This window comes from Aythya fuligula, chromosome 1, assembly GCF_009819795.1.
Source record: "Aythya fuligula isolate bAytFul2 chromosome 1, bAytFul2.pri, whole genome shotgun sequence".
Lineage (NCBI taxonomy): Eukaryota > Metazoa > Chordata > Aves > Anseriformes > Anatidae > Aythya > Aythya fuligula.
The window spans coordinates 64,301,621-64,324,486 of record NC_045559.1 but is presented as its reverse complement, the minus strand read 5'-3'; the positions used below and the strand labels follow the sequence as shown (position 1 = coordinate 64,324,486).

The 22,866-nt window shown below is 42.3% G+C and overlaps 2 protein-coding genes across 15 annotated transcripts in view; one reads left to right on the top strand and one right to left on the bottom strand.

The window, feature by feature from the left end:
• The window catches only part of ERC1 (ELKS/RAB6-interacting/CAST family member 1), a 296,379-nt gene extending 289,287 nt beyond the window's left edge, over positions 1-7,092 (bottom strand). For 11 of the 13 annotated variants that reach the window (XM_032208143.1, XM_032208195.1, XM_032208178.1 and 8 more), the window contains exon 1: positions 6,851-6,914. The gene's annotated coding sequence lies outside the window, so the exon portion shown is untranslated. Of the gene's footprint in view, positions 1-6,187; positions 6,242-6,850; positions 6,915-7,061 lie in introns of those variants that run through there. The other 2 variants (XM_032208161.1, XM_032208152.1) reach the window with 2 other exon arrangements.
• Positions 7,093-7,249: 157 nt separating this feature from the next.
• RAD52 (RAD52 homolog, DNA repair protein) lies at positions 7,250-22,589 on the top strand. Of its 2 annotated transcripts, none has more exons than XM_032184230.1 (13): positions 7,250-7,278; positions 9,113-9,240; positions 12,460-12,548; positions 13,845-13,946; positions 14,492-14,585; positions 15,956-16,023; positions 16,303-16,421; positions 16,510-16,585; positions 19,472-19,668; positions 19,879-20,015; positions 20,640-20,720; positions 21,259-21,504; positions 21,799-22,589. In XM_032184230.1, exons 3-13 carry the CDS (start codon positions 12,462-12,464, stop codon positions 21,855-21,857), a joined length of 1,266 nt encoding a protein of 421 aa, XP_032040121.1. In that variant the 5' UTR covers positions 7,250-7,278; positions 9,113-9,240; positions 12,460-12,461; the 3' UTR covers positions 21,858-22,589. The 2 variants fall into 2 exon arrangements, with proteins under 2 accessions (XP_032040121.1, XP_032039314.1); XM_032183423.1 differs by having other exon boundaries at positions 19,873-20,015.
• The last annotated feature ends 277 nt before the right edge of the window (positions 22,590-22,866 follow it).

The window sequence follows — 22,866 nt, the reverse complement described above, 5'->3', positions numbered from 1 at the left end:
CAAGAAGCATGCAAAAGATTTTAGATCATTTCTAATCAGCTAATCACCCCCAAAAAGGGAAAAGGGGAAAAAAAATAATGAAGAGTTTAAACTCATGGAATTACTCTTTGGTTTAGGTAATATTCTGTCAAACTATTAATAGCTTTTGAATGAATGAAAGCGACTAGTGTCCTTGGCAGGAAAGTCACTTCCCACGCAGCTGAGCAGAGCTGGTCGCACACAAGGCGCGGTTCCGTGGTGATGTTCCGACACAGCAGGCAGCAGATTAATCCTCTTCCAGCGCAGCTGAAAACACCAGTTCTATACCAGCTCATCTCCTACCCCTTTTTCACAGGCAGGCATCCTCTCTATTAGTCCAAAAATAATAAAAATAAATTAAGGAATTCATTCTATAAATAGCAACTAGTAGAATTTGCTACTGAGTTAGAACATCATCAGAAGTAGAGGCAGGACTCAGAGTGGGCACGTGGCAGCCAGGAAAAGACACCAATTCCATACATTACATGGCACTCACTTTTCTAAACAAGCAAACAAACAAACAAAAAAGTCTTTGGAAACAAGAAAACTTAACCCACCGCTACTTCTCTTCAAATAAGAACTTTCACTATATAATTTTTAGACTTGAAAATTGTGACTATTTCAAATACTAACTAAATACACCTTTCCAATCACGCAGCCAGTTCCAGTATTTTCACTAACACAGAAACTTGTCATAGTTCAATGAGAAAGAAAAAAAAAATCACATTACAAGATAAATTATCTCAATTCCTCTTTTTGATTTATTTTTTTTCTAGTAGCATTCATCACTGATTATTTCATTTTACTGCTGAATCCAGAAGCAGAAGTAGTTAAAGAGAATTCACACTAGCGAGAATATCTTTCATCCTGGAAACAGCAAAGTGAAGGAAATGACAGAAATGCCTCCTCCCATTTGCAATAGCAATTGATCAGGAAGAAGGAAGTTATAGATCTCTTCCAGTAAGCATGGAAGACTTCAGAAAGCACCATAACCAGAAAATGTAGCTTTTCAATATTCTGACCCACACTAGCATTTTATTAGGAGTCTCAGAAGTAGGGCCTCTTATCTTTCATGAATCCAAGATGCAGCACTTTCTTTTTTCCTCTGTGACTTGAGGTTTACTTGCAGATAGATCATCCCTTAACCTTACAGGGTGGTCAAAACCACAAGGAACACTGTTGAGCTGTGACATGAATGCTTTGCAAATTCCCCTGTTGGTTTTAAAAAATTTCAGTCTTTTCTGTCAATACAGGAAGCCTCACCTATGATTACAAAGAAAGATTATAAGCTGAAAGCGTTTAAAAAATAATAATAAAGTGCTGAGGTCAGTGCTAAACCATTTTTCCCCTCAAGGTACAACGCATACTTCCACAGCTACAAAACAAAACTCTTTTGTTCACTCTTCATTAGTGAACAAAAGCTTCCAAAGGGTATCATATCTGCAAGCTAATTAAATATAATCCTAAAAAATTAACATCAGTCAAGCCAAAAACACCATACAGGTATCTAAAGATCACCATAGCAGCTTTGCCAGAACAGAGACATGCAATCAACCTGCTTTAGGTGTTAGTTGTAAATGCCATCTTGTGATCATGAATGAGATGAACACCAAGAACGGTTTAAAAAAAAAAAAAAAAAAAAAAAAAAAAGTATAGTCTGACAAACATTTAAACATACTACAGTGTAACTCATGGCAACAAAAATGAAATAATTTCATTAATAGAGCCCAGTTACACTCAGTGAAAAGCAACAGAGGATCGAGTCGCCGCCTTCAAAACAGCAAGGCAGCTACTTCTCCAAGAAGTCTATCATTATCCAGAGCCATGCATCAGTACAAGTGGTTAACTATCTACTGCCCCAGAAGCCAGCATGCTGAAAACGCAGCCACACCAATTCTGCACGGCTTCATGGAAATGGATGTGTACGGCAGCTACAAAGTGAGGGAAGGCACGAACAGGTCGTCTTGTGAAAAGATCTAGTGGTTTTCAACAAAAGAGCTGTATTCGGGCATTCCAGAAGTGTAAGAATTGCTGGAGGGACCAGATTAATATCAGGTTCAGGATAAAGAACCCAACAAAATGAGATGCATTTACCAACACTGTCACACTCAGCCCCTATTTCTAGCATCAGATGTGGACCAATGGCTCAGAAAGCAGACGTTCCTGGCTACACCTATCAGAAAACCTCTGTTAATGGTGCTTCGGTTTTGTCAATCTCCAGAGAATCTTTCTTATAAATATATAAAGCCTCTCACACTCCTTCCCAACTCCCAGATCTCCAGGAACAACAGTAATAACACAGTAACTACTTTTAGGTAAGGAAGCAAACCAAATACAGAAAAACGTATTGCGAAAGCATAGGAATATCCCTGCTTACATTCGCTAAAACAAAGAGACTTTAAGGATAACCTTTGCTGCCTTCAGTAGGTAATGCTTCCTCGGAACTAGTTTGCTGGAGTTTCCATTCAGCACTGCCACAAGCTGATGGACAAAAGCACATACAGAGCTAGCTCTGTAAGAGCATCACTGCCCGATACTCAGGAACCAAGCAGTCCAGCAGTGAATGCGGCAGGAAAACCCATCTTACAGCACAGTGACGCCTCCAGTGTCTCCCATCAGTCACATACTCAGCTTCCAGAAGAATGAACTTGCCTGTTCATTCCCTGTTTGCAGAAGGAGAGCTTTGTACGTCAGTTCTACTACAGCAACAAAGAAGTCAGCCTTTCCAAGGAGCAGCCTGAATCTGACAATGCAGTGAGGCAGACACACTGCACTTCATTAACAAAGGTATTCATTTTTCACAATTAATACCCTTACAGTTAATCAAGATATGCAGTAGGACCTGGACTTCCCTGTTACTTTCTGGTGTGCACCACAAATTACAAAAGCCAGAGTATGCACTTTTTATAAAAAATGAAGAGTATTTATCTTACAGTTTGACTTGTTGGCTTGGAAGTTATTAGGTTTATCTGTCCTCTAGGCTTTAGATTTGCCCTTTTAGATTTGCAAAGAAAGCTTGCCAATTTTCATAGCAAATTAGTGACTACTACACAGAAAAAGGGCAGAAGAAAGTTATCTTGCAAATTGTTTGCAAGCCAGCCAGTGTTGGATACAAGGCACTGAACCCGTGGAATTCAGGGTTGTTTATCCATATCAAAATACTTTTATCCTCACAGCCCTGACTGCAAGAAAGCAAAGGAGATTAACAAAACTAAGACAGAAAGATGACAGAAAAGTTACTGTTCATATTATGATTGATTCTCATTCCTAGATGTGTATGAATAGATGTCAAAGCACCAACATCTGTTTATGTCCAAGCCATTTTAGTGGTGTTTTTTTTTTTTTTTTTTTGAGTTCACCTACTTGAACATCTGCTGAGTTGACTGAAAGTCATAGTGCCCTTATTCTGCTTCAGTGAACACAAGAAAATGTAAATTGATGTGTTCTCCCTCACAAATGCAGACAGAGAAATCTTCCTAAAAAAAGAATCTCAAAAATCACTGAGAACGTGGCTTTGACATTTTGAGAACCACGTTCTGTAAATGTAGGCATCCGTGAACGCTGACCCTAACATTCTGAGGAAAATCCCAACAGTTGCACATTAAAGGTGCGTTTTGTTTCAGAACCTAAACTGCCACTCCTGTTACAAATCTTCTGAATTGGGAAGGTTGGCATAAATGGTATGCATGCACTTTAAATCATGGTGTAACACAGAAGCATCTTTATTATCTGTCCTTTGTAGATACAGTTCTGTTTCCCATTCTTCTCTTCCACGGTTCCAAGGTATTACATCCAGAACACACTGAACACAAAGCAGAACTATGCACTGGCTTCCTAGTGAAGTCCTGCCTCCCCAGCATACATTTCCTTTCAGGAGATCTACTTGCTCCGCAAGGAGGACATGACTAGGACAGCAGAACACGCCCTACCCTACAGCAGCTTCTCTGCAAAAGCAATTTCAATTGACATCAGGTTTTGCTGCTTATAATTCCAATTATTATCGGAAATGATAAAAGCACAAAGGGTACGTTTTCACCATCACAGCTTCAGACAAAGCTCACTATTATTAGAAAGATGCACATATTTCAGCTATGGCTTTGTTCACTCCTATTTACATACTGTGTGATACACCACTCACTTATAAGCATGTTTTCCTGCAGCTCTGGAGATCAGCCTCAACCAGCAAGGGAACACAAGGTACTACTGATATTTCTAAAGGCCTTATCTCATTTTTCAGACTAAGGTGGCTCTGCTCACAACAAACTAAGAGTTAACCTGTCACTTGATTTGCTTGCACAAGCAAATTCTTCCCCCTTGTCAGGGGGTTGTGTGCCAGTAAAAATTTTTCTGTCTTCCACAGGAGAGTGGGGCACAAAGTTCTTAAGACTATCTGGACGCCATGCTTTAAGGTTTCACAGGTACGGCACAAGTCTTGGACACTGTTCAAGCACCTATTCGCTCCTTCAGTTTTGTCTTTCACTAGCAGCTTCAAATTTGTTACAAGGTGACTGGCACATGGTGCAGATACCATCACACACCGTGAATCGGCCTCAGTTGCGGCTTCTTGCCTGGGTTTACCAGAGATTGGACCCAACAGTCCCTCCCAGCCCTACCTTCTTAACACAGAGGTACATTGACAGGTCCGCAGGCACGTCAGGATTTGTGCTAGGCAATGAACTGGAGCTAAGTCCCTAACTTTAAAGCAAGTATGAGATGAAACCAACAAAATTTGGTATGTCTTTTTTCTTTTTAAAGACACTACGATGAGAAGCAACAGAAGTCAGAGCATGCACGTAAACTTACTAGTGATGAAACAGCCTCGATTAAAATAATTCTCACTCTTCAAATTACCTAGAAGGTTAAAGACCTGTAGACATGGATTTGCTGTGTATGGCTAAAGAGTTTATAGCCTGATTTTCAAGCATACCATCAATAAAAATCATGTGCATGTAGTACACACAGCTGTTTCTCTTTTTCCCCCAGGTGGCACGCAACCAACAGCCAACTTCCCAGTACTGGAATCAGTAAGAAACAACCCTGGAAGTGATAGAGATGCTTTAAAAACCCAGAAGTACCTAGAAGCACTGCTGAATCTGCATAGACAGCTAGCCTAGGCTCTCCACAGGTAACGTCAGCACAAAGCATGCTCCTTCTACAGAATTAGAACCACAGAACGGGACCTTAAAGACCATCTGGTTCCAACCGCCTGCCATGGGCAGGGACACCACCTACTAGATCAGGCCATCCATCCTGGCCTTAAACACCTCCAGGGATGGGGCAGCCACAGCTTCTCTGGGCATCTCTGGATCTCTCTCTCAACATCTCTAGATGTTTCCCTTAGGAAATATCACTTTTCTTAAATCAACACCAGATCTTCTAGGCTCTCTTGATCTATTGCTGCTATACAGCAGCCCAGGAGGTGACACAGTTACTCCAGCTTAAGCAGATGCCAACTGATAGACAACTCCTCACCTGAGTGCTCATACTGCAGGGTGGCCAGCAAGGATCACGAACATTATTAATTCTAGCAACTGCTTTGATTATTTGAACAGCTGCATTCATGCATCCATACAGTTCCGGGCGTACCATGCTCAGATAAAACAAGCTAGACCTGGTGAACCTACCTACAATTTTCAAAAGCCTTATCCAAGGAAGGATGACAGGGAGGGGTGAGGGGAATAACAGTGGGAGAGTATCCCGGGTATTAACCTGATAGTAGAGATGAGACAAAATGTGGACAAAATTTCATAAAAGGACAGGCTCAAAAACCTCAATGCTAAGACTTAGGAAAAACATGATGCCTTCACATAGCCCAGGTAACACAAACCCAAAGAGAAAGGAAACTGCTAACATCTATGGAGTGACCTGATTACAGCAAAATTGGCAATGTGGAGAAAGTTCAAATTATATCAAATATGACAGACTCAGGTTTTACTCAGCAGATCCGCAATTTTTCTAGTTGAAGCCTTTTTTATGGATAGGATAAGATAGATAGGAACCAACAATTGCATTACCAACTCTGCTCATGCTAGCATGGGCAAGGTGGTGATTTTTCTCTTCTAGCCTCACTCAATACACTGTAAGGGTGCTGACTCATACGTGACCCCAAACTGGGGCACGCATCTGAGCTTCTGCAGTTCTCAACCCAAAATACCAAAGTGTGCCTTACAGGGATCTGTCAGGCTGCAGTAACTCAGGAGGAGAGGTTACGTTCAGCCACCTACAGCTACGGATGCAGCGCTCGCTGGGAGAAGAGGAGGGCAGGCAGAGGGTGGAGGTTACCGCTTCAGACATCCGCGCCGACCATTTCCTAAGAACCAGCGCTGTGCAGTCCAACCAGACAACTTCTTCTGGCTACGACCTGTTGGGTTTGAGGCAACACACTGCTCACCCCACCTCCCCCACCGTGCCCCACGAGCAGCCTGCCTAATCCGCAGCGCACCCCCTGCCCTCCCCACCCGCTCGGTGCCGGTGCCCCGGCTCCGTGTGCCCCCGGGGCGCCCCCCGCCGCCCTCCCAGCTCCGCGGCCGCTCCCTGACACCTCCCCCGGCCCCCAGCCCCCCCCGGCTCCGCGGGGCTGCGGCTCGGAGCACACCCGGGGGGGCCGGCGGCAGCACCGGGCCGGCTGCGGGGACAAAGCCCGGTGCCCGCTGACACCCCCTGGGGCCGGACACACGGACACGGACACACGGAGCGGGGCAGCGGGCGGTGACAGCGTGCGGGGCCCGGCAGGGGCGAGGCCCCGCTGCCCGCTCCGCTCCGCTCCCCCCCCACACCCCCACCGCCTCCCCCCGGCCCTCGCTCGCGGCCGCCCCGCCGCCCCCGGCCCCACCTGAGCGGCGGCTCCGCGGCCCCAAGGCCCCGCCGCAGCCCCGGCACGGCCCTGCCCGGCGGCTGCCCGCGGCCACCGGCTCCCGCAGGCCCCGCCCCGCCCCGCCGCTGGCTCCCCCCAGCGGCCGCTACCGAGCAGCGGCGGCACCGACACCACCAGCAGCGCCCCCGCCCTCCCCGTTAGCCCCCGGCTCCCCCCGGAGCCCCCTCACCTGCACGGCGGCTGCCCCGGCACCGGCACCGGCCCCGGCAGCGGGGGGAGGAGGCGGCGGCGGCGTCGCCCCGGCGCCCCCCGCCCCCTGGCGGCCCCCCCCGGCGCTGCGTCAGCCCCCGCGGGCCGCTTGGCTCCTCCGCCGCGCCGTACCGCCCCCCCCGCCCCTCCCGCCCCTTCCTGCGAGCAGGCGGCGGCGGCGGCCGGGCCCGGCACAGGTACGGGGCGGGAGGGGAGGGGAGGGGGCGGCCGTTGGTGGGCGCGCGGGGCGGCCGTTGGGAGGCCGTCGGAGCCCGCCCCGCCGCGGGGCTCAGCCCCTGCGCAGCGGCTGCCCGCGGGCACCGTCACGCAGGGGGTGCTTCCCCGCTGCTGAGAGGAGTTAAAAAGCCTCTCCTCGCTTTTCTTTTCTTGAAACATGAAGCAGTCTGGCTGCTTTTAGAAAGAAGTATCCCTACATAAATAATGTATTCTTAGGTATTTGAGGAATATTCTTGCCAGATCTTTTCTCCAGAACGAGCGCCTTTCTTTCCATAGAATCATTTACGTTTAAAAGCCTCCAGGACCATCTGGCCCAACCGTCCCCTACCACCAGTGTCACCCACTGACCATGTCCCCAAGCACCACGTCCAGCCTCTCCTTGAACACCCCCAGGGACAGTGACTCCACCACCTCCCTGGGCAACCCGTCCCAGTGCCTGGCTGCTCTTCCTGAGGAGAAATGTCTCCTCATTGCCAGCCTGAACCTCCCCTGGCACAACTTGAGGCCATTCCCTCCAGTCCTGTCACTAGTTATCCGCAAGAAGAGGCCAACCCCAGCTCCCCACACCTTCCTTTCAGGTACCTGTAGCAAGCAATGAGGTCTCCCCTGAGCCTCCTCTTCCCCAGACCAAACACCCCCAGCTCCCTCAGCCGCTCCTCACAGGACTTGAGCTCCAGGGCCTTCACCAGCTTCACAGCCCTTCTCTAGACACGCTCCAGGGCCTCGATGTCCTTCTTGTAGCGAGGGGCCCAAAACTGAACACAGCACTCGAGGTGCAGCCTCACCAGGGCAGAGTACAGGGGGACGATCACCTCCTGGTCCCACTGGCTGCACTATTCCTGATCCAAGCCAGGATGCTGTTGGCCTTCTTGGCCACCCAGGCACACTGCTGGCTCATCCGTCTTTACAAATGTGAAATGAGTTGTTCAGGAGTGAATTGTTCACATTTTGTTTTTGTAACTGTGAGGTGTTCAAGTTTCACACCCGGAAAAAAGCTTGTGTGCCAAACAAATTGTTTCTCCTTTCCTAAAGTTCTGTCTGTTGTCACAATAAGAGATCGCCTCTTGTAGACCTAGCTCATCATTTGTTATAAGAGATATTTTCCTTTATAATTTCATTAAAAGATTGTTTGGGAGTGAGTGCCAGGTAATTCATTCGATGAAACATCTTCTTACAAAATTATGTAGTAATGCAAATAAAGTGAGAAGTGACATGAGGTACCTATATTCTTAGAAAGCAAATAAATGACAAATTTAGAACATTTTGGAATGGTCTGTGCTGGTATTGATGTATTTTTAACCAATAAAACTTTGTGGATCCTTTGCAGGCAAAAGTGACAATGGGGCACAATTTTAAAACAGTGAACAGAATCGTGTAGGAGTGAAGTAATTTATACCTAACATAGCTATTAAGAATGCTTAATAGTCATGCATGCCCTAAAACCAGGACAATATGCAGTCTCAAGCACAGCAACACATACGTTAAACTAATCCGTTTGTATTGGAAGTGGGTTTGTAATTGCAGGGGAGGTAGGGTCCTATAACTGCTTTCAACTGATGTATTGATGTTCACAAAGGCTGTCATAACAGGAAACTCACCATAATGGGGAGATAATTTTCTTATCCTGTGTTCCAGAAATGCAGGAATTTACTGGATAGGCTTCATTTCAGATATTGGATGGTTTTGCATATTCTTAAAGAGAAACACTCCCTCACAAATTTACCAAGTTTATATGCTGAAGCTGGATAAAGGTTATAAAAATCTTTATGAATTATTGTGTTGTGGTTTGTGCAGGGAGGGTGTCATCATCCCAGACATTCCAGAAGTAAACCCAGTCCTGTCTGATAAACCTGAGGGTTAAAGGGATTTGCTTCTGAAGACACACACACAAATTCCACTGAATTAACTGGGACTGCTTGAAGGTACGTCAAATCTGAAACGTGCGTAACTGAGGAGAAATTGTTAACATTGTGTTCCTATGCCTTGAAAGCAAATATGTTTTAACTACTGCAGACAGCACAAACTTTCTGTGTTAGATGTTTTCATTCTCTTTTTGGAGTGCTTTTACTGTAAAACATAGCCTAGGTCAACAGCAGTGAGAGGCATTGATAGGGTATAGGCAAGCATCAGAGGCCAACACCCAGATTTTTCTCAGCAGCTGCTCCGTTCACTACCCCCATACAAACCAATACGCTCTTTAGAGTGCTGCTGAAAATTAATATTTCATAGCTGGTTTCCCCAAACAGCCTTTTTTTGATTGAATACCTAATTTGTTGAAATTTTAAGCTTTTGCTATTGACGTTTTTAAAAAGCAACATTAAACACAATAGTGGTAAAAGCTGTTAAGATTCTTTGCCTGTTCTAGCCTACCAAGGCTGTGTTCTGCAGCGTTGTGCAACCTCTGTAGTCTTATGTGTGTTTTTCTCAGCGATAAGAAAACTTTCTGAGAATATTAGCAGTTAAAATGAAAACAATTCCCCGTAAATACTAAACAATGGTCACAGATGTAATAAATTATAATTACTAGGTATCTCTAAACCATCCTCTAAATCATCTCCATACAGGGCAAGAATACATGAACTTGAATTTGTAGTATTTAAAGGCAGATTGAAACTATGGCTTTTTAGAACTGGTTAATGCATCAGGAAATCTCCTACCGCTGCCCTGGAGGGTATTTGAGGCTCTTTTGTTCTCTAGTCAATAGCTTATCCTTATTATCTACTTCAATATTTTGATGTTTCATGTGAGTTAAAATATACAGCAAGAAGGGGAGTGAGGAAACAGCATCCTACTGAGGAGTGGAAATCTTGCCTTTCCTGGTTCCGGTGTCGAGGGAGATTTATAATTCCATTTGCAGAATTAACATTTCTTTCTTCTGAACTCCTGCTCAAATAATTTTGAAATTGAAGTCCTGTCACTTTGAAATGTTCTGAGAATTGCTTGGAGGCTTAGGGCCTTGCTGTGCTGCGTTTCACCAGCTTGAAAAAAGAAATCACATTACTCCAGTAGAATGTTTGGCTTAAACAAGATTCACAGCTGAAGCAAACTGTTGGTACAAGCAAAGCCTGAAACTAAACCAGCATCAGCTGTCTCATTCACACAAGCTGTACAGTAAATCATAACTTGAATACAAACCACTGACATGTTTAAACTGTTTATTGCAAAGACGTATACTGCTAGAATTTTCTAGTGGAATCCGATCCATTAGATTAAAACCATATGATGTGATGCTATTTTTAGTGGAATTCTGTTTCCTCATTCTCATTCAAAATCAACCCCCATACCTTATTCAGAGTTTTGTTAAAGCTATATCTCGTTTTAGAATTTAAACTGACAATGGTGCACACCTGATAAAAACTTAAAGGGTTTAATACTGATTTCAGTTAAAGCAGTATTACTTCAAACTGGCACCCACCTGCTGTGCATATAGATTTGTGGCAAACTGCTAACAGGGCTGTGTAGGCACATGCACACATTTCTTTCATTGTTTTTTTCTCCCACAGGCTTTATACCGATTAGGATCTGATTTAGGCTGCCTGGAGTGAAAAAATATGCAGTATTGTTCAAACTTTGATTTCCTCCACCACTCCCTCACCTCTTTTTTTCTCTCCCTAAATGTCTCCCTGCTATGGATGCAGTGGACTCTGCTTAAAAAGGCGAATAGCCTACTTAAATCACGAGTACATCTCCTGGTAATATGAATTTCTATATGTTCTGTTCCAAAACCAAATATGCTAACCACAAATTGCAGCTAACCTTTGATTGCAACATATTTAACTGTATAAGCTCTGTGCAATTACACAACTATGGGACAAAAGGTAAATAATTGTAGCCAAGCAAAATTAAGGAGAAGTTGAGCTACACCTGGTATAATTATCGGTATTCACACTTGCCGAGGAAACGGCTACTATCCTTTTTTTCTGAAAACTGTTTCTAAGTTCTTACTAAAAATTTGGATTCCTTGTTTAGAGATCAAAAAAACAACTTGTTTGAAAAAATGCTGAACGTAAAGTACAGTAGCAAAACATAATATTTATTAGGCTCCTACTGACTGTCAAATATCACTATCTGTAGAGGAATTTAAACTTTATCCAACTGTTTTGATATCCCATCTGTCCTGTGTGTAGATTGACTTGCCTTATATTTGTGTTGTATACAGAAGTCTTACGGACTGATAGACTAAAGCCAGCTGTACTCAGCATTTGTGTAAATACAATCGGGATTGCCTCTGTGGGCTTATACCAAAGTGTTGCTGTATAAGGTCAGCACTACTTCTCCAGCAGCACAGTGGAGTGGAAGCCCAGTTACCACTGGGCAATTGTTGGATACTAACTTGGAAAAGGGTGCCATCTACTGAGTTATCAGCACAGCTTCTTAAAATGTGTTCTGTACAGCTTCTGTATGATTTTCAATTCTATGTGGTTTATGTGATACCGTCATAACCCAACGCAGTTATAGTCAAAACAATCTAAAATGGAGATGAACAAGTCAGGGTATGGACAAGTACAATTTTAGAAAGTTCTTCCTGCTTTTTATCAAAGTATTGGTGAATACTGAAAGCAATGTAGGAAGACAGTGGTGAAGGATCTGAAAAACTGAGATGTTTTGGTTTTCCTTACCTAGAATGGTACAATGCATTCACGCTTATCTAAAAAGAAAAAAATATATATATACATATATATGTTACCAGTTTCATATTCAGAATAATGACTCAAAACATTTTGCTGGTGTTGTTCTAGTCTGATCTTATATGAGATCCAGATGCTGTGGAATTTTTACTTATTTATTTTACTAGCAAAAATAATATATTTGTTCTTTAAATAAAATAATCATTTAATTCAATTCAAGCTCACCCTCATTGTTTTTAATGAAGGACCAGAGCAGCACCTCTGCTTCTCGGATGAAGCTAGCTATTTCTGCCTACATGGTATAACATATTTAAGAAGAAGAATTTCAACTGTTACAAAACATCACAATTTCTAATTGGTCCTGCAGAAGTTCCGTGGAGTTAGAATTATAACATTGATGTCTAATCTATTGCAGTGGACTCAGCGCTTGCTGCGCATTGGACTTCAACACCTTTTTGACATGTCTTCATATGGACTGTTATTTTCAGTGTTTGTATTTTCTTTTATCTTCAGGGATGCCTGAAAGTCAAGGGAAAGACAGTGAAAGCCACATCAGCAGCAGCAGTTCCAGCACTAGCAATTCAGTTGCTCACTTTGGACAGGTCAGTTCCTTTGTCCTGAGAGGGAAGTGGAAGTTCTGTGCTTGCACTTCTGGAAATCTGCTCTACATATTTATTTTCTCCTTTTAAAGTTGGATGCTGTGCCATAAAATGGCTCATTTTATTCTCTTGTATTGGAGGCAGCTTGGCTCATGTTCACACACATTCTCAGTACTGGTTCAGAAAAGTAAACTGTTTTCATTCACCTACTTAAAATAAATAAATTGGGGAAAAATGTACAATAATCAATTTTCCTTTTTGGCAGTGAATTCCCTTTCCCACGATAGGCATTTATATGTAGTTTCTTAATGTGCACGTACATTCTCCATTTTTCCTTACATCTTCTAGTAACAAGTTCACATTCTAGTACCAGAAAAAGACCAAGTTATTCCCTTAAGTTAAACAGAACCAAAGATAAATGCGTGAGGTTTGGCAGGCACTAGAACTAAATGGCACATACACACTGTCAAATACTGTTCTACTGAGTGATGAGGCAGCCAATATATGAATACACAATACTTATGATACAGGTGGTGAAATCTTTGTTCTGTCCCACATTGTAGTGTAGCAGCACTAGCTTTATAATGTTTGAATTCTTAAACATGCAATTAGGCCTCTCTAACCTTTGCAGAACGTAAACTGTATTTCTGCTAACACATACAGCAAAAGTTACAACACTCTGGGCTTCCTAATGATACCAATGATGCTGGAGTTACCCAGAGGACCTTCCCTGCACTAGGGGAATATGCTGAACACTACTCAATAAATTTCTAGTTTGACTGGTTGCCTGAGCTGCTGTCCTCTTTGCCTTTGATGGAATATGGTGATAGAGTAAGGTTAAACGTTGGTTTTGTTGGAGTTTTTAGAGATACTTTTCCTGTGAAGAATTATATTTTATTTTTGAGAGGTATGTACAAATATATACGTGTATGCTTATGTTAGGCAGCCATGACTAAGACTATGACCACATTAAGATTTTGATAGGACACTAACAGACCTGTCTCATTTAAGTTCTTCTAATGTAAGTGATTCTTATGAAAAATGGAAAAAAAAATGCTACAGTTTAATAATTAGTGCTTGTATACATGTGACCCCAAGAATAAGGGGAAAAAAAAAACAATATAATGCACAAGTGTATACACACACCCCAACTTGTCAGTTACACCGTGATTCTAAAAATGGATCATACACCTCTTAAAAGGACAGTATTTGGAAAAAATGGAATTAAGAATTGAAATGAGGAGAAGAGGGGGAGCTAATATGGAGGGAATGAGAAATTTTGTCTTTGTTTTTATCAAGTGTCAATATACAGCAAGTGAGTATCAAGCTATCCAGCATGCTCTTCGTCAGAAACTGGGTCCGGAATATATCAGCAGTCGACAGGCTGGAGGAGGACAAAAGGTAGAAATAAACTTGCAGAGATATTTCAACTCACTTTTTTCTTTTCCAGAAGAACCACTGTAAAAATAATAAATAAAATGTTTTTGAAATTAATTTCCCACTGGTAGTGCAATATGCAGATATTAACGTAAAATAAGGATAGAATGAACTCTGGCTTTAACTTAGCCATAGGTCCTTATACACTTTAGGAAAAGCCACTTTTTAGTGCTTCATCCTTTAAAAGGGAATATTTGTCTACTTGTGGAACATTAAGTTTTTTTTTTCCAGAACTGGAATATATGAATCATTATATGACATTAGATGTATTTTTACCTCTTTAGCACCTGCTACCTCTACTTCCATTAATTCACTTCTATTTTCAGTCATTTCCCCCCACCACAGTTGTTATCAGGAGAAGGTGAACCTAAATCTGTACCATCATTCACATTATCCTAAATTTAGCTGTGGTTCTTCAGTGTAAGATGATCTGTGTAATTTCTTTTTAAAATAAATCATGTATGTATGTGTGCATATGTGCATATATGTACGTGTGCCTTTCTTTTCAGGTCTGCTACATTGAGGGTCACAAGGTGATCAGTCTGGCTAATGAGATGTTTGGCTTCAATGGCTGGGCTCATTCAGTCACTCAACAGAATGTTGGTAAGTACCTCTTTAGGATTAAAAAATAAATAAAAAATCTGTCTTGTTTCACTATGAACCCCTGAAGGAAAAGTCTTTCAAATAAGGACAATGGTATCTATCCAAGAACACGATCACTTATGTGTTTCTTGGTATGTACTTTAAGTGTTAGAACCTGGCAAAAGGCATGTGGAATTTTCAGGTGTCTTAGTAGCAGGTAAGAATGAGAGAAATTTAATTATAATGTAGGTTTTCTTTTCTGTTTAGCTCTTACACAGGAATATGTCAAATTAATTATTCTAAGGGTGTTTATTAGCTATTCTAATCAAGTTTTCTGATCTCTGTGGGAACACCCAGTCAAGAGTTACAACAATTAAACCATTTGTTTTAACACCCAGCAGCCCTGAGCCTACTGTCATTCTCACCTGGAATGTTTACATTCTAAAAAGTATCTCTGAGTTAATATTCCCCTAATCTTTAGTGACTTTTTCTTTTTTCCCTACCGATTCCTCTTCTATATTTGTAGCAGAAAGCTTTGAAAAAACACTTTCTAGGAAATGATATTCGGATGTTCTTAAAGCTTAAGCTTCCCGTCCTGAAAGTTGAAATAGTGGCTGCTAAAGAAGCATTGTCCTTGCAGATCTGTTATGCTTAGGCCCAGGTCAAGTTGTTGAAGTAGCTCAAGCCAGCTGATTGAATGTACATCTTTGCTTTTCTGCCCCACTCACTGCCACCCCATCCCCACCCCACTGCATGCCACCCCCCAGACTTTCAGGAATATTTCATATTCCTTTCAGGAATATTTCATATATCTGGCTGGTAGATTCTAGACATAGAACAGGTTATTTCTTGTTTTTTCACCTAGTAACCACTTTATTTTTTTCTTATTTATTTTTTTTTATTATGTACCACTTTATTTTTTTCTTTTCAGTCAAGATAAGATTGATATCGTTCAAACTTTTTTTTTTCCCCAAATTATCTTATAATAAGTCAAGCCTTAGCAGTTCAGAGACAGAAGATTGTTATACTTGTTTATAAACCCATGTATCAAAAAGTGATTGCACCTTTGTCAGGTTTACAAAACAATTGACCAAGCGGACTAGATGAGTGCAGAAGTTTATATGCATAATACCAGGGTGCAAGTGTTTGGCAGGTCTAGATGCTGATAACCAGAAAACATAGCATAACATACAGCATATATTCAAGTTATTAACTGTAGGCTGAGAATGATATCTTGTAAATCATGCTCCATTTTGTAGAAGACACAGTATCTCGGGCCCATTCAGCGAGTGTGCTGCAGGTTTACAAATATCCTGAAGAAATAAATTAAGATCTACATGTGGATCAGAAGTCTTTTCTGTTATTTAGGATGTTACATTTTTTCCCCCCAGATTTTGTTGACCTCAACAATGGCAGGTTCTATGTGGGGGTTTGTGCGTTTGTGAAAGTTCAGCTTAAGGTAAGTGGCTTTTTGTTTACTCTGGCTATAGCTGAGCAATTGCTTAAGGCTGGGAAAGAAAGTTGATGCGTTGGTCAGGCTGTGGTTCTCAAAAATATTGCTGTATACCAGAGAATATAGCAGCGCCTATAACATTGACCTTGTTATAGAATATCCAGCTAAGAGTGAATAATCAGGCTTAGGAAAGCACAACATCTAATGAGAAGTGATAGATGTGCAGAATCTCCCTTATACTTAGCTGTTTGTTGCTTTGTGTTTTTTTTTTAAATCTTACTGCAGGATGGGTCATACCATGAAGATGTAGGTTATGGAGTCAGTGAAGGCCTTAAGTCCAAGGCCTTGTCCTTAGAGAAAGCAAGAAAGGAGGCAGTAACAGATGGACTGAAGAGGGCGCTCAAGTAAGTGAAGATCAGTACTTGTACATTTGCAGAAGGGAATTGAGAATTAACTTGTTTTCAGTGACAATGAACTGTCTTTGTTTCTCAGGTGCTTTGGGAATGCTCTTGGGAACTGCATCCTAGACAAAAACTACCTACAAGCTGTGAATAAGCTTCCACGTCAGGTGCAGTACATGGACTTTTACAGCGGGGACTGTTAGATATTGATTGTTCCTGATCATTCATGTTAAAAGGAATGTAATAACATAAATGCAACTTATTCCTGAATATTTCCTGATATGACACCCACAGCCTTTCTGTGCTAGTTTGATTGCATGAACTCTCTCTTACTGAGTTGTTCCCTAGCATTTTACCAGAGCTACTCCAAAGTTTAACCATTGGCATTAGGCAAGCTTACTGTGGTGAGGAAACAGTATTCTACTCAAGATCTTATTGTGCCATTTGGTGCCATGTTGTTTGAGTCTCTCTTTAGTGCCAGTAATGCATACAGTTACATCTGTGTTCATAACACGTTAAATGCTACACCAGCAATCGTTCACTCTTTAAACTAGCTTTTTCTAGGTGTCATCTCCTACACGAGCCCATTTAAGCTTTCTCAGTTTCACCAACTCATTTCATCACTCTCATCCAGCCACTTGTGCTTGTTCATCAGCAATGATACCACTGTCATTCATAGACATATCACAAATGAAATTGAAATCCTTGGGAGAATAGTGTTTGTCAAGGTAGCATGCATGTTATTTTGCCCTGTATAAGACAAGAGGCAAAACTGTTCTTTGTTTGTTCTCATTGACAGTGGTAGCACAATCTAATTTATTACTTACTTGGAATTTTAAAATCAGATTTATATGACATATTACTCTCATTGCTGGACTTTTTCAGGAATCAAAAAAAGGGTAGGAGTTGACTTCATACAGTGACACAATAGGCAGTTGCTGGAAGAGGTGATAAGAGGTTGTAGGCAGGGCAGAAGAATAGCCAGACAGTGCATCTATTATCTGCATGACCTACCTTCAAACAGATAAAGCTCCTGTGTGCATTTCTGCAAAATCAGGACAATTTCATTTAGTCCTGAAGTCTCTCAAGGTGACAGCCTGTATGTCAACTGGTGATCAGCAGGCAGAACTGTTCTCTACATTTTAGTGAGCTCTGGCAGAAAATAAGGAGTTTTTCCATAAGAAAGACTTCATCCTTCGAATAAAGTTACTTAAAATTAAGTAAAATCCACACAGTAGCAATATCAGTATGTGTGCTGATGGTTATCTTGTCCCTTCACTAATCATTATTCAAACCTCTGCAAAGCTCTAATACACATCACCAGCTAGATAGAAGCTATACTTAGCATGCTCATTGCAAAAAAAAGTTCACAGTGTGCCTGTATTTTAGCTCTCAGAGGTCTGTTCATTGTTCTGTTTAGAATAGTTAACAAGTAGTTATTTTGGTAACAGTATTTTTGTACCGTGGTCTCAAGCAAAGTTAGTTTCAAAAGGTGATTTCAACTTTCAGTGTAACCTAGTTGGGTCCTTCCCAATAGAACACTGCAAAATACTAGATGCATTTATGTTACAAGGAACCTAAACATTTAGACTGGATTCTAAAAAACCGTGGCTGTTTCCAGTTGCTTCAAAGTTGTACCACAGAAAAGCAAAAGAGGTAACTGTATTTTCTTCTCATGATACATTAGCAGCACACAAGTGTCCCTGAAACTATCCTCTGCTTGGCTTCAGAATGTGTTGGTACCCAAAATTTGCAACTGAATGAGGAAAGCTGGGTGCATTAGACTTGGCTGCTGGAGAAAAGAGTAGTGTTAGGAAAATACACATTCTAACTTGCTTTAAATGCCTCAATAGTATATACTACTTAGCAAATGGTGCCTCTTTAATATGAGAATAGTTAGCTTGTACAGCTGATGGGTACATGCCGTTACTTTCCCTGCCATCGCTACAGTTGTGAACAGTACGGGTCTTTCTGAACAGTAATAAGCCACGTTACTTCTTGCTTTGCTTTTCAGGCTCCTTACTTACCTTTAGGTTTCAGTTTGCAAGGAAGGAGCTGCAGTTACTCTACCCTCTGAAGTACTAGGTCAAACAGTGAACCTTCCGAGGTAACCAACACCCAGGAGAAATGCCTCTTTTGGAGGTCTCTGGTCCAGAGAGAGAAAAAAAAATGCGTTGTACATTCTGTCATTGACAAGAGTACTGTAAGCCTATTCTTTCAGAGCTATCACAAAGCATGCTTTGGTATAACATAGCAGCCCGTATTAGTATTAAAGGTGCCCTGGCTGTTAATTAACATTAATCTTGTTAGCTCCTGATGTGTACCAGCTGGGGGCAGTAGGCCCCTAGGCAGTAACCTACCTTGCACGTTGGGGAACAAGCAAGCCTTATACCGCTGCTAATCCATGGAGCTGCATAGGAAAGTTACCTTCATCCTAACGGGATCTACTAAACTCTGCTGGTCGGCCTGGAGCTCTAATATGGCTCTGTCCAGCGAACTTAGGCTGTAGGAACTGGTCCAAATTAAAGATGAAACAGATTTCTGTTTTGCCAGGGTCATTTTCTATTAGTGGCATTGCCACAAACTTATAAAATCACAGAGACAAACCATTCTGTCTTTAATAGAAACGGAGTACCATACCTTCCTCAGTGATCACGTGCTCACAGAGCTATGCAAATGTCTGCCATTGCCCTTTATACACATGTGAAAACAGAACTGGCAAAAGTAACAGATGCCAACAACAGACTTGTGAGACTGAGGAGCTACAGAAGTCTTCCTCTATTCTCAGATGCAGCAAGCACAGTATGGGGAGACATGAAATATCTGCCCTGAAGCACTCAACTATTAAGCTGACACAAAGTTGCATGAATTCAGTGATAAACTACATCAGTGATGTATTAAAAATGCATTTGGGTTTCCTATCTTACTGCTCCACTTCGGGCAAACAGAATAAGATTTCCTAACAGTACCATATAGAAAAAGCCTGTGCGTATTTCATAAGTTGATTACAGAAATTTCTGAATATATTTCCTTTTTTTTTTTTTCTTTTGTAGATGCCCCCTGAGTTAGATTTGGACAAAGCTAAAAGACAGGACTACGAGCCTGAAATTGAGAAAGCAAGATACAACAGCTGTTTGGAAAGGCAGAACACAGGATGGAGACAGCATTGCGAGGCAGCATCTACTTGCAAACCTAGTCACACAGAGGCTTCTGTAGTGACAGAAGATCAGAAACAACCAAACAGTTCCAGGTGAGACCACTGCTATAAATTTATTTCACAAGATATGTTTGAAGTTACTGTCCCCTTTAAAACATGGGGATGGCCCAAAGTGGAAGATGCCATAAAATACCAGTTTAGTGGATTTTGCTTGCTGTTATTTCCTTATACAACTTTCTTCATAAAAGATAGTTGCTGGAATCCTATTTTAACTAACTTTGTGCTTACTTGGGGGAGGAGCAGAAATTCAGATTCCTTGGCTATTGAGTGCGATGCCACTTACCAGCGGAAATTGCGCCAAAAGCAGCTACAGCAACAGTTCCGGGAACAGATGGAGAAGAGATGTCAGGTTACAGAAGTCACTCCTGGCAGCAAACAGGGTAAGATGTGGCATTAAAAACTGACAGTTTTAATGATAGCTACTGGCAGGCACGCATTATTCTTAACACAGGAGCCTGACCAGTTTCTTTTGCTTCTGTACCGTACTATCACACACCTTTGAGACCAAAAGAAAGAAGATCATCGTACTCGTTTCCCCAAATTCTCAAAGTGGCAGGAATGTCATCTCCAAAACTGCATAATTAAAACTGTAACTCTACAACCACTCTAAAGCTTCACGTAGCACAGCCACTGATACCTCTACCATTAACATGCTGCATCACAGCTGAGGCTGTGGCACTTCATTGAGGCTGGCAAACAGACCTTGCATTAACCACTAATATGTTGGTCCTCACTCATGGGGAAGTCTGGACAGCTGTGTTGTAAGCAGGAACTTGGGGGCAGGGTAAAATAGGCTAAAAAAACAGCTTATAGTAATGCAATTGCTCTCACCAGTCATCATCAGCATCTCACCATTCCACATACTGCTTCCAAAATGTAAGCAGCTGTGGGAAAAGGGGGTGCCTGGTGGAACTGGTGATGATCATTTCAGATTATGCTCTGTTAGGGAGGAACAAGAGTTCTTCTGCACTTCTAACTTTAATCTTTGTGTTATCTCTGTCCAGCAACAGCCCATCCTCCTGTAAAACAGGACTCTCCAGCAGCAGTGCAACAGGAACTAGCAATAGAAGAAGATTTCTTTGCAGGTCAGCCAAAAATAATTAATAACAGCATGTTAAATCATTAACATTTACATTAACGCTTCAAAGTAGCATAAAGGTAAAAGTTGTGAAGAGGTTGGAGTAATAGAAGTGTGAGTCTGATCCTGAGAGCTTAGCAGTAATAACCTAGCTTGAATAGCAGGAAAACGATATTAAAAGGTATGAAAGATGAGATGCCCATCGCTTTAAGGGGCTTCACAGCATGCCTTTCAGTAGAACATGGTTATACACGTTTGGTAAACCCTTTTCTTAAAGCAGTGCTGCACAGAAACAGAATATCTGCAGGGTCTGGGAGGAAAGTGTCTTTGCTTAACATAACTGGCTGTTTGAGTTGCATACCACAGCATGTGGACATTGCTTAAGTTCAGAGCACAGGGGGTAGTACTGTTCTCTGGTAGTGCACTGACATTTCACTTTTATAGTGGCCACCACGCACTACAGGAGAGTGGGCTGGTCCTGCAGTTATTGTTCATGTAATACCACGCTGTTATCTGTGGTTTCATCATCTTTTCATTCATTCTAGATGATCCTGAACTTTGGGACATTTCCTTGGAGACCACTGATCTGAACAAGATAATGGGTCACAAAATGGCAGGCCCATTAGCTGGACACCAGTCACCAAAAACACCCTGTGGACGTCATCAAATGATTACTCGTAACAGGACCCCTCAGGGAATGAATTACCACAAACCTTCTGCGAGACCTGCACAGCTGCAGCCGTCTGCTGCTCGCATGAGCAACAGCCACGGTGCCGACCAGCACACACCAGGTACGTGCTGTAATAAAATGTCCGTGTTCTTTCTGTCTTACAAACAGCTCCTGACTTTGAAAGCATTGCTAGATTGCTTTGAACGCACTCGTTGGATTATTAATCTGGAGAGGGAGAAACACCCCTCTTTTTTTGGACCTGGCTGCAGACTGCTGTGATAGCGGGCTAGGACAAATATTTTTTCCATCCAACTGTCCTCTGAAGGAAGAGCTAAAGATTGAATCAATGAGCACTTACAGAAGCAGAGAAAAGCTTTAAGAAACTTGCATTTCTCACTGTCTCCGTGTTTCACAGAGCCCAGCCCTCACAGAAGAAGTCAAAGCTTGAAGAAAAGGAGGCTAGAACCTACATAGGACACCTGATGGTATCGTTACCTACATACTGGGTTACATCAGAAGACTGCAGCTGGCTGTTCAAAGTATGTGAGGAAGACTATTAATAGATTGTCCTGTGTGTTACAATGAAGCAACACAGAAGAGGCTAATACAACCAGCAAGAACTTCACCTGCTTTTGGGTTGTGACATGTATCAGATTTTTTCTCTGAACAAGTAATCATTTGTGCCTCTGCAGTATCGACTTGTGGCTCTAGTACAAGCTGGAGTTCCAAGTAATTTGCCTGAAACTGTACCACAAGTAATCCTTAAAATGAGTTGCCATTCATCATTTCTTTCTTCCTCAGTGTTGCATTTCAGCATAGGGGAATGTTTTGTCAATAAAATGAGGGGGTGGGTTACAGTCACACGAAAGCATACATGCTGTGCTCTCCTGGTCCGTGTGGCTGTTTGCAGCTGTGGCAGTGCCTGCCTCCTGTGGAACCCAGCTGTTTCCCCTGGGCGGTCAGAAGCGTTGCCCTGACACAGCTCTGCCTCAGATTCTTCCTCAGCCAGACCCGATTCCTGTCCAGCAGCAGCAGCGCAGCACCGTTGTTCACCTGTGCCAGGGCAGCAGCGTGCTGGGATTGCTGCTGAGGAGTGCATAAAGCATCCCAGGCTGTTCCTTTGGACTCTTTGTAAAATGAATTGGGAGCTGCAGGTTTTTTAAATAAGCTTATAGTCATATTTTTAACACAAAAATAAACATGAAATTTGGAGAAAAAACAACTCCTTGCTCTTCGTGCCTCATTATTATTCAAACAATGACAACTCCTGTCCTGTTTAACGTGCTCAAAGAAGCTAATGTGCTCTGACCAGGTGTGAGCAGGAAGGTAGAGACACCACTGCACACAGCATTTGCTTCAACAGGGGGCAAAGTTTCCAGTGGGTTTTAAACAGAGCAAAGCAGCAGCTATTCCTTCAAATAAGGTCAAAGAAAAAAATTGAGGCAGTGTTTCAGAACTACTCCCATGCCCAGTGTGAGAAGCC